Raw genomic sequence first — 16601 nt, forward strand, 5'->3', positions numbered from 1 at the left:
TTTATGCTATGTTTAATCAATTTTATCCCAACCCACATAATTCTCTGTTTCCACACTACTCTACTTTAAACCCCATAGCTTTGACAGTATTTGTGTAAAACATCTTATTTTTGTACCACTAATAGAAAAGGCAATCAAATTACCATTGTATTCATCTGCCCTCGTGTTCTTTCCTGGAGGACCATAACTCAGTTTCTTTACTAGAATCTAGTTACTGCTGCTGAAGGAATTACTGCTCAAAAATTCCCATATTACTTACTTGTTAAAATTTTGAACTCTTAATTGTTTCTTTAGTCTTAAACAACTGCTCTCCCTGTTTTTAATCACTTCTTGTTTTCTTAACCAGCCGACAATTAACAATGAGATGCAAAAGGAAAAAGGAACCTGCAGGTCACCACATAATTTTAATAGAATGTCTGCAAAGAAATAGAGCAGTAATACAGTGAAGGACTAAGAATTATTACTCTGCTTTGGGCCACACATCACTTGAATGATATGCTTGAAAGAAAAACAATCTATAATATAAGAATGACCAGATGAAAGCTATACACCTAAGTAACAAATTCTGTTATCAGTTAGGATTGGCTTCTAATTAAGAGATTAGGTTGAAACAAAAACCTGCTGCCATTGCGGCCCAACAGGTATGCATTTGAGGATGGGTTGCTTTACAGAGACTGATTTAAAGAACAGAGGATAATATGAGGGATGTATAGTTCCTGAGTCTTAGAAGCCAAAGATTAAGACTCAAAAGCCTAAAAATTCCACACTCTGTTCTTCACCTTCCTTTCTGCAGATCTTAAAGAACCCTGGGTTTCAAACAGGTGCTCTCAGAACATATAATAATACCAACAGTTGCATATTAACAGAACAGTTTTGATGAGAACAGATTTTTCACCCAAGTGAAACTCATCAATCTTTTCCATTTAATTTCTCTAAAATAACTCCAAGTCCCCAAATTCCAACTATCTATTACACTACTTGGTAATTTATTCCATATGTCTACCGTTAGATAATGCTCTGTGTGAAGAACAACTTTCAAACATTTGTGTAAAATCTACCCTTCACAAGTTTACATCTGTGTCCCTGTGATACTGTAATGTAAGGAAGGCATAGTTCTCAAACCAGCCACAATATGTGTAGAGTTGGCATAGTCCTTCTATGCCATGTTTATACTGCTCTGGGAATTCAGGTTTTGGCCCATATCTCTCTGAGCCTGTCTGAGTGCACAGTGTGTTCTTTTATTATACCTCTGACATAAATTGTTTTGCTTTTCTGGCAATAAAAGGGGTTATCTGGTTGGTACCCCAATTCTTTCCAAATGATATTTGTCTGTAACTGGCTCAATAGAAAGAGAAGAGAAAATCAGGATGGAAATTTAAAGTATGTGAATCAGACAGACTGTGGTTGTAACAAATGAACTGAAATGTACTTTGAATTTGATTTTGCTTTACATAAATAAAATAAAGGTGGTATAGTGGATAGATAGAACTGTATTTGTCCCCATGGGGAAATGTGGCTTTTAACAGAAGCTCATTAAATAAAAACATAAATAGATAGCTAAACAGGTACTATTCATCACACACACAATATGGTCTGAACACACACCAGAATGACTAAAAAAGAAAGAAGTTTCAGTCACAGTGAGGCTTTATACCTCATGGATTTAAATCCTACAAATTATCTGGGAGGTGTCTGCATGTTCTCTCAGTGCCTGTTTTGGGATTTGTTTCCTTGCACGCATAATAGTTTGATCACTGGTTGCAAATCTGGTCCCTGTGTAGCTGACTGTGCCCTGTGATGGACTTGTGAAGTCCTGCAGTTTCCTGCTTTGTGCCCATTGCTGGTAGGATAAGCGCTGGGCCCCTGATATTCTGAAATAAATATTCTGAAAATGTTATGTTATGAAGAAAATAATTGTGATGATGCGGGTTCCACTCCATGCTCCCAACCGGCTTCTGGGAGCTCTTAAACCCGACACCGTCGATAATGTCACCGATGAGCTGGACATGAGGCACAACAAAGCAAGGGGATGGTGCAAAAAGTGCAAAGTGCTTTTATTTTAGAAATCAACAAAACAAAATAGTGTTCAAATAAATAGTGCAGTGCTTTAAAAATAAGTCATTAAATAAATAACCCATAAAAACAAGTGAAAGGGTGGAAGTTAAAATCCAATAGAAAAATCCTTTTAAAACCGAGGTTAAAACAACAGCTGGAAGCAGTCTATTAAAACAAAGCTTGTTGCCTTTCTACTGGTGACTCCCCTGCTTCTCCCGTCCAGGTTATGCACCAGGAGAGCCACCCTACCAGCAGCTGACCTTCCTTCTGCCTTCTCCTGCTGGTCTGTTCACCTTTCCGATCCATGGCTCCAGTGGGCTTCACCAGACTGTGACTTGGGCTCCCCAGCGACCAGGTCGCTCACGCTGGGGCTTTCTTATCCCAAGTCCCGACTCTTGTTGCCTTCTTGACCTTATGCAGCGAGACATCCTCCTTCTGGTCACTCTCGCTCCTCACTAACGCTCAGCTGGAGCGACCACTACCGACTGCTTCCAGGGTGCCGGCCAAACACCCCACGAGGGCTCACTGTCCAGCTGCCTCTCTCTCTCTAGAGACAGCACATTCGCTCACTGTCGCACTATCTTTCTCCTCACTGTTTCCTGCCTTCTTCTTCTCCTGTAACCTCAGTCAGTTTTTTCTTTTTCTTTTCTTAGCCTAGCCTCACGCTTCTGTTTACAGTATCTCGGAGATGTGGATCAGGTGTGGCAATTAGCAGCTCCCGGCAACATATACGGATGCGGACAGCTCCTCACCTGTGCACTTAAGCAAGGGCCGCCCGCAACACGAATTCCCCCAGGAACTGCTTCAGGCCACACTACCACGCCCCCTCTCTAAGCCGCGAAGGCAACAATATTTATTTAAAAAGTAGCCTTTTTTGACTTGCTGTGGACCTGCTATACCACAATAATGTAAATTGAAATTTTAGCACAGCTAGTAAGCTTTTCTCCATTAGTTTACAGACATCAATTTTGTGTTCAGTGTTGTCAGAGTAGACAGGCAAAGACAAAGTTAACTAACAGGTGACATCCACATGCATTAGCTGGGTAACCAGAAAACAGCTAATCTAGAATGATGTTTTAAATCAAGAAACACACCCAAGCAAGTAAGTAAGTGAGTCATAGAAATAAACAGAAGAGAATGCAGTAGCTATTCACTCAATAACAACCTCTGCACCCATAATGTCACAAATGGTCTCTCACATGTTTCACTGTACACCTCTTTCATGACAGGCCACTGTGAGCAGTTCTTTAATATAACCCATGAAATGTCAAAGGCAACGTACACCCTTTTTCTTAAAGGTGGTATACAAATGCAACACCTTTATGAAATGGCTAATGTCGGTTTTAAAATTACAAAGAGACAATCACAGGAACATAAGAAGGCTAATCAGTAAAGAAGATCATGTGTTTACAGGAATTAGTCACTGAATGAACGCTCAGACAAAATGAAACCCAGATGCTACAGGGAACACCTTCTTGCTCTGTTGCATTATTCCATACCAAGTAATGCACACTCAAACTAGATGCCTCTGAAAGCGCTGATTTGGGCATAGAGCCTTACTGTAGTGGAAAACCACTTTAGTGGCTGGAAGCTTACCAAAGCCACAATAGGCTTCCTTCACATTGTAAAAGAAAGGCAGAAGCTAATTGGGGTGTGAAGGGGGATAGATGATAAAATAAAAACAGGAAACTGTGAAAAAAATTATGAGTTGCATGATGGCAAATGCTTTGCAAAGAATGGTTTGCATGGGGACATGGTGATTAGTGACTCTCCCTATCAACCCAAGACTCTCAGGGCAGTCACTTTCAGCATGGAGCTGCACGTTCATCCTGTGTCCTCACTGGTATTGCAATACATTTCCAAATCTCAAAGATGGACGTGTTAGATTGATTGCCAGCTCTAACCGATGGTTGTGTAAGTGAGTGATCTCAGCAATGGATGGATTGTATTGTTAGAATAAACTCCTTCTCCCTCTGACCCTATAATGAGAGGGAGTTAATTGTTTAATAATAATACAGGCCTGTCTGTTGTATTTACTTTTACTATCCAGCTTGTAAATTGTTCAGTAGCTGTATCTCTTCATGTTAAATAAATGTCTAACAAGCACCTCTCTATGTAGAGTTTGCATGTTCTCACTAAGCTCACTTACGCTTTATAAATTAAGTTATGAGATATGTTTGGTCTCTGTGTCATAAGAGTATGACACAGAGACCAAACATATGCTTTGAGTGCCTGAAGTGGACTGTTATCATCTACATTGTTGGCTTCTTTTAGCGATTACTACTCTGGCTTCTCATGATCCTACAGTACATAAATAGAATCCTAAACTGGGTGGATTTATGAATGGATTAATGGTTTGCCACTCAAAGAATTATCTGACTCAGTTGTTAAATTAATTTTGCATCATTCAATTTGAGCTATATTTTCTAAATAAATTACATTTTGGTTTGTGTCACTTCATTGTAGTATACTGCTTGCAGCACAAACTACACAAAACTCTTTTTATTATAATTTTTAATTTTTAGCAGAATGCATTATATAAAATAACATTCAGCTGCACTGACATTACATTCACTTTTTGTTGTAATTGTTTCATGAGCTGAGTAAATGTGCCAGTCTGCACAAGATAAGGAGCCTGGAAGCAGGATGCCAGTGGACAAACTACCCAGCTGTTGGTGAGGAGTGAGGGACCTGAGAGCAGAGGCGATTGAGCAGGCAGCATGGATGGTCCCTAGGACCTTTAAGGACAATACCATAAAAGGCTTATAGTGCAAAAACAATGAGAGAACAGTCCTGTTAACTAGCCAGATTGGACTGAAGTTACTAAATGAGACTGACCATATCAACTAGGAGAGTCTTTCAGAATGGTGAAGACCTTTTTTTGACAAAAAAAGCTCCATTATAGCCCCCAGACTACTAGAGGGCAGCAGAAATGCATTGGAAGAAAGCAGTGAAGCTATGGTTTATTTAGTGAATGTTGGACTATTATTTGAGTTTTTCAGCCTTATATGTTGATATTCCCTTATTCTGTAAATAGAATGAACAAAGAAATTTAGTGTGGTGTGTAGAGGGTGAACATTGAGGTGGCATGCACTGTTTTTAGATAGACAGTTAGATAGTCATAGTGCAAAACAGTAAAAACAAAGTAAAACTAGGACATAACTGCACAATCCAGAAGTGTGCACACAACACAACCAGTGTGTGTAGAGTTCCTGTGCCAATGTGCTTTATAACTGGCTACGATGAAGATGAGCACCATGGGAGGGACCATTATACAGTCTGACTGCTATGACCAAAAAAAAAAAAAAGCTGTCCCTATAGTACTTCTTAGCCCGCATTTCATTCTTTCTTTCACATAAGTGCTTAAGGAACTCCAAAAAACAAATCACGGAGAGGTGGGGGGCAGCATTATTCAAAATGACCTCTAGTTGTGCCATAATCTTTTTTTCTGACAATCACATACATGAATTTAGAATCAGTCATAACCATTCCAGGTGGTTCGTAGTGTGGTGGGTGCAGCACCATGCTATCATTGCATGCTCCCACCCTTCAACTTCATGACCTTCCCACTTGGCTTATTCAGGTGTAGAGGAATATTCTAGCCACTATGGACTGGTACAAGGTCCCCAGCAGTCTGTTGGACATATTAAAGGCATTCTCAGATACAGGTGCCAGCTATGGGCCTTTTTTGTGCAGCGGTTTGGTGTTGTTTGTCCAGTCTATAGTTCAGATGTCACCTCAGTTATTTATAGGTTTGTACCTCCACCAACTCCCCATTGTGGTAACTCATATCAGTTGCTACCTGGCATTTCAGAAGCCTACCGCTAACTTCTTTGTCTTGGTATTGATTGGTTGTTGTAATTGTACCCCATGACAAAGTCCTCCATTACCTTTCTATATTCCTAGTCATTTCCATTCTCAATGTAGCCTAATGTGGAACTACATAATTTGTATTTGTACTTAGAACAGGTTACATTGAGAAAGGGGAGCTCTTGCTGACCTCCTTCTCTGACACACACTCTTGAGTCCTCAAAGGATGTCACCTGTCATTTAGATTGCCAGTAATCCATAGCATTTACTTCCTCTGCAGTAAGATTTTTAGTGTTAAAGGCACTAGACAAATCAAAGAACATTATCATGAACATGTTCAAGTGGGAGTAGACCCTGCGGAGCATGCAGAATATGGGAAATGGGAAAGAGTGGGAAATGAGGTGGTCTGTAAACAAGAGGCCTCAGTTGTTTCAGGATCAGCCTCCCATGGTGCTGCTGAGTAGCAACATGTTGTGTGCTGGTCAGAAATGCCACTAAAAGCACTTCACGTGTCACAATTAACTTGAACTTGGCAGGTGACATGAAAACTAATAGTCTATGGTTTTCCAGAATTCTGGAGTGCCCATTTTCAGATAGCTGAGTTAATGATATAAAAAAAGAAATATAAATGACTTAATAATCTGCAGATATCCAGCTGTAGTAAACACTTCTCTGGCCATACAGTCTGCTCCTATTCTTTTTTTTTTTCTTCAAAGTCTAGTTCCTTTCTCTTTGTAGTGAAGTACTCAAATGACTTTTAGGAAGACTAAGGCTTCTTGTAACACTTTAACGGAGCACACCACATGTTGAATGATTAATCTGCTCCTATTAATACACGTGGTATACAGTCACAAGCCGTCTCTCCTGACAGCTAAATAGGTCAACTGATTAATTTGTTAAAGAATTAGAAAAAAGCAGAAGTGCTACATATAGTGACTCCTCCTTTAAATGCTTCATATTTTCAGTTTTTCCAATTAGTGTTCACAATCACTGGTTTTTTTTTTTGAAAAGTGGTCAAATAAAGCCCGCAGGTTATTGTTAAAGATATCTTTGTGTGGATTTTGCACTTTAATGAAAACCTTTGTAGAGCACCGTAAAATTACTGTAAGACTGATAGAATAAAATCCACTTTCACTGGGTACAGAGACATATATGATTCATTATTAGGTGCCTAGCAAATGCCAAGGGAGTATATAATCATTTGTGTATTTTGTTCCACAATGCCTAAGAGGAAAGGTGTTTGAAAATCCATCCATCCATTATCCAATCCACTATATCCTAACCACAGGGTCACCGGGGTCTGCTGGAGCCAATACCAGCCCACACAGGGCACTTGGCAGGAAACAAACCCTGGGCAGGGCGCCAGCCCACTGCAGGGTGCGCCCACACACACACACACACATACAAAGCACAATTTAGGATCACCAATGCACCTAACCTGCACGTCTTTGGACTGTGGGAGGAAACCGGAGCATCCGGAGGAAACCCACACAGACACAGGGAGAACATTAAAACTCCACACAGGAAGGAAGCGAACCCAGGTGCTCTAACTGCGAGGGAGCAGCGCTACCCACTGCGCCACCGTGCCGCCCGTGTTTGAAAATGTGAGAAAAAAACCAGAAAAATGCATATCTTATTTCCAAAGAAAAGGGTTCAAATTATGGTGTTGTTGCATTGAGCACAAAGTATCATCTGGTTCAATATGAACAATCAGTAATTGTAATCCAATTAAAATTCTTACCTTATATTTTTAGACAGTGATTTTCAAGTTCAGTCCTGGTGATCCCATGGCCACAAGTTTTTAATTCCAAATAGTTGTTTACTTATCTGGCTTGCCATTATTTTCCAAGAAATCTTTTATATTCACCGATTTCTGCAGAGTCTAAAGGCAGGCAATTCCTTCAGTCTCACATTTACTTCTCTGCCTTTGATAAATGCTTCTTACAAATGACCAGAGAAGTGAATATGGCATTGAAGTAACTACTTAACTTTGGCATTCAGTATTTCCAACATTTGGATACAATTATTGGAGCAAACAAAAAAGGGCAAATTTAAAGGAAAAGGAAAGGAAATGTAAAAGGAATTGCAAAGACTGCTCACTAATTAATGAGACTAATACAAAGTAAGAATGATTAACTGATTATGAATAAAAACTCACAGCCAGTGTGGGCAACAGGACTGAAATAAGGAAGCATACCATACATGTCACCTCTTTAATATCCTTACACGGTGAGCAATCTCTGTTTGAATATCATCTGCTTTCCTTTGATGAGTACAATTAATGGATAGTGAAACAATTGACATTAGTGTTCATTTTCCTGGCACTGACTGTTTTACATTGCAGGTATTTAGACACCAACCTTTATCACAGAATATCTGTGGTATGCAGGCTGCTTCTGTGTTCCAGTCATCCTGGTACTCATGTAATCCACATGGTAGGCACTTTGTTTCAGAGGTTTCTGTGCACCAGCTCGTCATATACTCTCCTGCAGTGACAAATAACAGTAATTTTAAAGGTGAACAGTATCCACCATCTCCACAAATGAATAGTTCAGCAGCAATAAAATCCTAACCCTAAAATGAGTTTGTTTAAATAAATTACTTCTAAATTGTTAATTTGCTATGTTCATGTTTATGTCATCTGGTAATATTTAGAACAGAAAGAGGAAAGCTTCTTCAAAAAATTAACTTCAGATTCAGCTAGATTTACATTTCATTTTTTCAGTCTGTTCTGATTTTGGTAGCGGAGACTCAGATGTTCCTATAAACTTGCTTTGTACATGGTTGTGCACAAAGTACTCAGTAACTCAGAGGATCTTAAAATTTATCTGTGCCTTAATACCTTAATTAAATTTTGTTGGGCTAATTTTTTCTAAATTTATTTTTTTACCACTGGTAACCTGTTTGGGTGTTTTGCCTTTAGAATAGTAACAGAAAAAAGAGCAATACATAAGTTTGTGTGTGAATCAGACAGACATTGTTTACAAGAGAAAAGAGCCCTTTCACAATCTTGGGTCAGACAAATTCCCCTGTCTTGTGCCGTCTGTCGCCATCCTATTTACCCAGAAAAACTGAAAAAATCAATAACTAAAGCATGTTCTAATGAATACCCCTTCCTTTTCTAAAAGTATAGACTGTATATGGGTTCTTGGTTGGGTACTAGATGGCAAGAATAAGTAGGCATTACAGAACAAAAGCATAAGTGCATGAGGTTCTGTTTATAAAGGAAAAAATAGGTTCTGCCACTGACATTTGTCATGGTGTTAAGGCAAGAAAGATGACACAACTAAGGGGACAACCCTTATTAAGGAGGAAAGTGTCCATTATTTCTAGGGTGATGGAAATAGAAAATGGGCAAGGGGGTCTTTTCCATCCATCCATTTTCCAACCCGCTGAATCCGAATACAGGGTCACGGGGGTCTGCTGGAGCCAATCCCAGCCAACACAGGGCACAAGGCAGGAACCAATCCTGGGCAGGGTGCCAACCCACTAGGGAGCCTTTTATAGTACGTTAAGAGTTGGAACAAGCGGCTATGTACCCTGTCTTGTAAGTCATGAGTAGATATTATATGGGTAGCACATGGTCCCTTAAGTGTGAGGTGGGACATTGAGCTGCAGGAACATCTTTGAGCTTTGCAAAGAACTCAGATGGTGGAATGCATTAGAAGACAGGACCTGGATAGTAACAGATGTAGGCAGAAGGGTTGTTTTCCATTTATTTATTCGTATTGTTTTATTTACTGTTACTCCATCCCTCTCAATTTGGGGTATTTTGAAATCTTTTGAAGAAATCAGATGAATGGCCAAGTGTTTATCAGTAATAAAGAGTTGCAAATCTTGAGGTTGAGGAGTTTAAAAAGTTATCATGCTTGAAACAGGAACATTACTGTTCAAGAGAAAAAGTCCAGATTAACGCAAGACAAGAAAGAAGTGGAAGTCCAACTGCATTTGTGTGGGTTAGGTGCATACATTTTGTTTTTTTCTTTCTGTTTCTCTAGCCTTTTGTTAGCACTGTGACATATATATTGGCTTTGTTTTCTTTGGTGCTTTTCTATAAAAGGAAAGCAGTTTTTTATACAGCATCTGTGTGACATCTATGGCAAGTGATGCTAAATCCTCACTTGATCATGTTTTGTGTGGAGTTGGCATATTCCCCATGTGCCTCTGGGTTACTTGCACATCCCAAAGATGAATGTGCTTGGTTGATTACAGTCTCTAAACTGGACCAGTGTGAGTGATTATGGGTGTGTGATTCAGTTAACCTTGCCCATGATCTGTCATCTCTTCCAATTCATTGTCTTCTTTGTTACACCCAGTATAGATGCTACAAATATACTCACAAGCTCCGTGTGACTCTATAATCAAATAAGCAAGTTTCATTAAAGACATGGGCCTAAAAATATTCCTGAGGATACTGAAAGATACTACATGATTTTAAATACATAAGCATGTCTCACACAACTCTCCGTAGAACAGGCTAATTAGTATGTCGTCATAAAGAAAAGATTAAAGCAAATCAGATTCTGTTCCTCTCTTTGGCATTTTTTATCAACCTTAAGGTGCCTAGGAGAAAACAACTCCCATTAGAAAAAAATGGCTTTGAAATCATCAGTCTACTCTGCTATTATAAAGAGATATTTAGAAATGTGAGGGAGAAGATTAGGAAAAGTAAGAGGAAAAATGGATCCAGCCTATGAAAATGTCTCCTTGGACAACATGGATGGAAGGGATTATTCACTCATAGGGCTTGTTTTTGAAACACACTAAGTAAGATGGATATGTTGGACATTTTCTGCAAATTATCCAAATATGGTCAGTTCAAAAGAATATTAGTTTTTCCTGTAGCCATCAATCCTGCACAGCATTTACAGTAGCAAACAATGTGAATTAGTACAATTTCTAGATTTCCGTAACAGATATTTTTAGATAATTACAGTATACAACGATAAATAAGCCATAGAGTGTTTGCATACACAGTACACAGTTCACAAATTGCACACACTAGTTTGAATTTAGGCTTCAAACATTATAAACGTGTTGTAGCTATGTGGAGTAAGTCACAGGGTTTGTATTGCACATGGAGACACATATAGTCTTGGTCTATGATCCATATACGAATATGAAGGTATGCTTCTTAGAACTTAAGAAGGTCGAACACTTTCACAGAAAATGTTGAAAATGAAACACTCAAAAGTCTTTTGCATTTGTGTGCCATGCATGTTATTAATACAGAAACAGGTTAAAATGGGCTTCACATAGCATTATCTGCCAACATGCCAAAGCATGAGGAACAAAACAAATTTTTTTAAAGAATGCTGATATTGCAAATACTGTAAAAAGAAGGAAAAGCAACATTACCTTTTTTGCATTTGCTACAGCATTTTCCATATTTTTCATACTGTGTGTGATCACATTTCTGGGTTTGTTGTAAAGGGATTGCCTGCATAGTAAAACAAAAATAGTATTGGTCTCACTTACGACTGTGTTAATTTTTCAGGGATTAGAGCAACATGTTTACAGCAAAGAAATGCCATATTTACAGCAGTGATGTACTTTCCTGTCTATGCACCCTGCATCTGTATTCTGTATATTGGACAGTGGGATGTATTTACATTATCTGATGAGTGAGAATCATCAACATGAACAATATTATGAACCTATTCATTCTCATTTCATTATATTCATGACATTCTGGGAGCACTAAACATACTGTATCTCTCTTATCCATGTACATATGCTGTTCCATCAAAGATCACATTTGCTTTAAAACTCATTGTACATTTTTGTATATAAAATAATGAGCAATCAGCATGCCTTGTGAGTTTCAGCTTTTGCAGTAATTATTTTGTTAGTTCTTTTAAACATAAATAAATTTAACATAAATAAATGATTATTTATAAGGAAAAAGTCATGGCAAGACTTTGACACTTTAGAGATCACACTTAATAATAATGACCCCCTAATCTGATATTGTGTTAACTGCACATACTCTTAAAGTGGTAGCATTTAATATCCTATTGTAAAATCTTTAACTGATTGCTGTATTATGATGTTAATGTGTTTAATTAATTAATATTGAGCAGCAAAGTTTGCATTCAGCACTGCCATGATAGTCACCAATTTCCAGACATCCTCAATTGCACAAGTGGAAGGCTGGATGTCTACTGAGTGGGGCGTGTGTGGGAGAACTTCATTGCTGTATTGCTGCAGTTTTGGCACATCATGTATTGTGTACAGTAGGAGACTTCATTACTTCTTGGTCAAGCCACAATCTTATACAGAGATAAATGAAAGAGTTGTGTCATGCAAGTAACATTTACTATAGACATTTCAACTACTGCACATGATGTACAAAAGGCTTAAGGAAGTATCATATTAACAATAACAGCAAAAGTGATTATATTTAACCTTTAGTAAACAATAATAAAAAGTCATCCACTGACTATTTAAGATCCTGAAAGATCATTTGCAATGTATACTTGGCAGTCAGGAGTGATTTCAGCTCAGGCGCTCAGATTGTTTCTGGTTTTTAACTTAATGAAAGTCATTCTTGTATTTTAAACTAGCCAACCCGCGGCGTACCATACGCCGCATAATCAGGCCAGTTTTTAACGATTTTAAGCACAGGAGAAAATTAACATTTAAAAAATCGGTAATGTAATAAATCAGCAAGAAAAGCAACATTGTAACAATGCACGGAACGAACCAACACACAATTGTCCGTGACTGAAAAATGGCGGACCGACCTCGCTCATGTGCCCACCTCCAACTTGTCACTTGAGTTGTTGTCGTCTTTGCACAGTCCAGATGCACCTGTGACTCACGTAGACTTTCCGTGTTCCTGCAGGAGCATCTCAGAAGACGCATGTTTGTCGCGGATGCAAATTGCTGTATGTAGCGTGTAAAACAGTTTATTATGGTGCACGCGGTCGCAAGCGTCGTAACCGAAAACTCGTTTTTTAAAGACTGCTTACTTCTTGGAGTTGGTGGGTGTGACTCCTTCCTGCGTGCGCCATAGGTGTCTTACTTGTCAGCGGCTTAGTGAATCCACGCCCCTACCGGCGTGTTTTCCATGGGTGCCTTGCCTTAGTGAATTATATATATAGATTCTCACATTTCTTCCATCTGTTTAAAAAGCCCACAGATCTCCACTAATTATTTGTGATAGGCATCTTAAATAAATAAAGATAGATAGATACTTTATTAATCTCAAGGGGATTAATCTTAAGTGTATATGTAAAATTCTATAATTTTTACAAAAAAAAAAAAAATTTGACCAATCAACTAAACCAATTGAGCAAGAGAGGCGTAAGAGGCAGCAGAACGTTTCAGACATGATACTGGTAGTGAGATTTTCAAGACATAGTGTAACTTTTCCATTTGTACATCACTTCTTCCTCTTATGTGAGGCAGTTTCAGATTTCTATCTTTAGGATGACCAGTAATTTACATGAACAGCAGTTCAGGATAAAACCTCACATTCTCTTTTAGCAATGCAGACAATCTGATGACTCACTGGTGCAAGGACAACATGCTCACCCTTAAAGTCAGCAAAACCAAGGAACAAGTCCTCACTACCATCTTCACCAGAGGGGATGTTGTTGAAAGAGTGAGTATCTTTACATTTTTTGGAGTGACAAACTCAGGAGGGCATAACACATTTCGACTCTCGTCAAAAAGTCTCATTGACCCCTTTACTTCTTCAGACATCTAAAGACAGCTTCTATTTTTCAATCTGTTCTTACTAACTTCTATAGGTGCACAGTAGAGTCCATCCTCACTGGCTGTGTCACATCCTGGTATTTCACCTCTTGCTCTGCTCATAAATGTAAAGCACTACAGATGATGGTGAACTAACACAGCATATTACCAGTACTGTGTTGCCTTCCATTCAGTTTATACACAATATTTGTTGTCATAGAAAGGCACACACTTTAATTAAACTCCTCAAGAATCCCGCACAGATGTTTTTCTCACTCATCTCTTGTTGCGAACACGACATGGCCAGGACTATTGGCACTCACACCAGTAGATTCAGTGACTGTTTCTACCTACAAGTTGTAATCATTAGAAAACTGAAATAATATACTGTACTTGTAAATATGAAGGAGTCACAGATCTTATAATAAAGTATGCAATATCAAGACAAATATGTCTCACTTAAGCCCCCTCTGGCCATTCCAAAATCAAAGTTATTTCAGTAGACCACATTGCACAAAAATGAATAACCACTTTAGTGATACTGTGTGTTAAGACTAATAAAAACCTTTCTTACTTAACAGTATATGAGTAATAAGTATATTTTTCAGTACCTTAACTAAAGTGTTTCCTTCAGATAATAGCTAAGGTGTCCCAACATTTCATCCAGATTCTTCCTAAAGGTTGCCAAGGTATCTTCTTCAACTACATGACTCAATGGTCTGTTCCAGATTTCATCAACTCTATGGTCCTAAATACATTTCCCAATTCCCACCATTGTTTGTGGTGTGTGTGAATACTAAGCACTTGGTAGTGAGGTTTGTATTTTTAGTGCCATAGAATAGAAAGGGAAAACTGTTGGAGAAAATGCAATCTGACAACTGATCAGAACAATTTTTAGTATTTGGCAGGGTAGCATAAATAGAGGGTTGGTATAAAAAAGTGGAAAAATGTTAAAACCACTAAGAAAATAAAGGATGGTCTGTTTCTGTGTCTAATTAAAAACAATACAAAACCAGTATTGGCTCTGTACTTTATGGACTGGGCCCTAAAAATAAGCCCTGGCACACCAAGCTAACTTCTTACCATAAATTATTACTCTGACAGAGATGACAAGTCCAGTGATGACAGCCTAATCACATAAGCATATTTGTGACTCATTTTTTCCCATCCATACAAACAAATGATCATCTCAGTTTCAATGCCCAGTACAATTTAAACCATCTGATGGAAAACTTTGCACAAATCCTTTGCCTTTCTTTGGCTGAAGAGGAGATGGGAAGTCAGTTCCAAACCTTCCGTGAACTTCATTTTAACTGCACAATTGCTAAACACCCTCCTCACTGCTGTTCTTCTTCTTTTTTTTTTCATAATGCAGTTTTTATAAAAACCCTGAATTCCTAATCTCTCTTAAGTATTCACTTGTCATGCTTTCTGTGCTCTTTTAGGAGTCTTGTTTAATTATTTGTATTGAGTGTTACTTCCTGCTTCTTCTTGGAAATAGGATTTTGTAATAGCACTCCACCACTATGCTAAATCATTGATCAGCCAACTGATATGATGCAGCAATGGAGATAGGCATGTAGAGAATAACGTATGTGAGAGACCAGAAGCAATTAAATTAAAAGAAAAGGCTACAGTACTCAAAATTGTATACTTATAAAAATATCCATCCATCCATTATCCAACCCGCTATATCCTAACTACAGGGTCACGGGGGGTCTGCTAGAGCCAATACCAGCCAACAAGGCAGAAAACAAACCCCGGGCAGGATGCCAGCCCACCGCAACTCATAAAAATATTAAACTGCATAAAGATTCACATCATCCACGCAGCAAGGAGATTTATTATAAAGTGAAATGGGCTGTTAGAAGACACAGCCTCATATAGAGATCTGAATGCAATGCACTTGGACGACTCTGTTAGCCAGACTGGTATGTAATAGGGTGAGCGTCATTTCCCATGAAGGCCATTAGTTTTTGAATTGTCTTTCTCTAAACTGCTGGCTATATCGTGTCCATACTGACTCCCAGAATTGAGCCTGACTTCCTTATTTGTCTACTGGGTTTGCTGAACTCACTTGTGCTAAAGCTGTTTCTTCGGTAGACATCCACAAAATTATACCAACTGAAACAAATACTGTAAGTAGAACATTTGTAACAGGGATCCACTCCAGCATGGTGCCTATTTACTCATCAGGAACTTGTAGGTCTTCATGCAGAGCAGCCTTGGAACTCATAAAGTCCACCACCATCTCCTTTGTCTTGTCAATGCTGAGCTTAAGGTAGTTTTATTTGCACCACCCAAGCAAAGTTCTCCACCAAGGTTGTGCCCTCATCTCCCTGCCTTCGCCTGACACACCTCATTATTGTTGTATCATCATATAATTTCTGCAGGGGAATACATAAATGAATGAATGAATAGAGCCATAAATAAAACAGAACATTTATGGATGGGTACACATCTATTTCCCAAGAAAGATGTGTCAGCCTAATACTATTCAAAGTAATGATTTACATGCTTTTAACTTTAGCTTGTATTCTGATTTTAACATTGCCATTATGTGTACTGTTAAAATTTGGTTAAAGGAAGTTAGTAAACTCTCTGGTGCCTCTTGATTTTGCATTCGCTCAATACCAAAATTTTAGTAGTCAGGCCTTTGAACATTTCAGACTCTAAAATCTTCCTTTTCTATCCCTTCATCTGCTCTTGCTTATAATCCTTTGCATAGTTTCTCACTTACTCTGTCCACCTGGTTGCAAACCAGTGTCTATACTATATGCAATGCTTTGTAAGGTATCATATCACCTACTATCAAGTAAGTCAGTGTCGCTCAGAGATTTTTCTTCCACTCCTTTAATGTAATGGAATTTTGTCTTAAAAATATCCTATTGGTTTCAAGGAATCCGAACTATTAACAAAGTCTATTTAAAGTTGCCCAATGATTATATGTTACCCCATGTAAATGGTATGCTTGGGGATTGTCACATGACCAAATTGTTACTTTTGCTCCCCCAATACACTATGAACATGTATGC

The 16601-nt window shown here is 38.5% G+C and overlaps 1 protein-coding gene across 2 annotated transcripts in view; it reads right to left on the minus strand.

The window, feature by feature from the left end:
* Positions 1 to 16601, minus strand: part of tnfrsf11a (tumor necrosis factor receptor superfamily, member 11a, NFKB activator) — a 77556-nt gene that overhangs the window by 14736 nt on the left and 46219 nt on the right. For both annotated transcript variants that reach the window (XM_039753336.1, XM_039753334.1), the window contains exons 2-3: positions 11224 to 11305; positions 8226 to 8351 (exon numbers count right to left, since the gene is read on the minus strand). In XM_039753336.1, coding sequence (XP_039609270.1) covers positions 8226 to 8351; positions 11224 to 11305 — 208 coding nt within the window. The remainder of the gene's footprint in view (positions 1 to 8225; positions 8352 to 11223; positions 11306 to 16601) is intronic.

Source organism: Polypterus senegalus, chromosome 5 (genome assembly GCF_016835505.1).
Source record: "Polypterus senegalus isolate Bchr_013 chromosome 5, ASM1683550v1, whole genome shotgun sequence".
In the NCBI taxonomy this organism is placed as follows: domain Eukaryota; kingdom Metazoa; phylum Chordata; class Cladistia; order Polypteriformes; family Polypteridae; genus Polypterus; species Polypterus senegalus.